Source organism: Buceros rhinoceros, unplaced genomic scaffold (genome assembly GCF_000710305.1).
Source record: "Buceros rhinoceros silvestris isolate BGI_N320 unplaced genomic scaffold, ASM71030v1 scaffold23148, whole genome shotgun sequence".
Classification (NCBI taxonomy): Eukaryota; Metazoa; Chordata; class Aves; order Bucerotiformes; family Bucerotidae; genus Buceros; species Buceros rhinoceros.
Genome location: NW_010425441.1, coordinates 5,403 through 5,758, shown reverse-complemented (window position 1 = coordinate 5,758; position 356 = coordinate 5,403). Strand labels below are relative to the sequence as shown.

The 356-nt window shown below is 58.4% G+C and overlaps 1 protein-coding gene across 1 annotated transcript in view; it reads left to right on the top strand.

Annotated features, from left to right (window-relative positions):
* Positions 1-212: 212 nt before the first annotated feature.
* The window catches only part of NOX5 (NADPH oxidase, EF-hand calcium binding domain 5), a gene marked incomplete at its 5' end in the record, with an annotated part of 5,395 nt that continues 5,251 nt past the window's right edge, over positions 213-356 (top strand). Inside the window, one exon of the mRNA XM_010141164.1 lies at positions 213-331. Coding sequence (XP_010139466.1) covers positions 213-331 — 119 coding nt within the window. The remainder of the gene's footprint in view (positions 332-356) is intronic.

Below are 356 nucleotides of genomic sequence, written 5' to 3'. Positions count from 1 at the left end.
CATGAGCTGGTGTGTGGCCCCTCGATATCTCACTTGGACACCCCCCACTCCTCAGATTTGTGGTTTTGGGGGTTCTGTGCTTTGCTTCATCGTTCAAGCTGCTTTTGGCTGCTAGGGTGTCCCAGCAAAGCCTCACCATGAAGCACCATTTGGCTCCATCACCTTCAGTTCACACTCAGCCCCACCCTGTGCCCCCTGCTCCCTGCCCACAGGTCTTCTACTGGACCCACCTCTCCTACATCTCCATCTGGACCCTCCTCATCCTCCATGGCCCCCACTTCTGGAAGTGGTTTGCAGTTCCCGGCTGCCTCTTCGTCCTGGAGAAGCCGGTTGGCTTGGCTTGGCGGCGGGCAGGA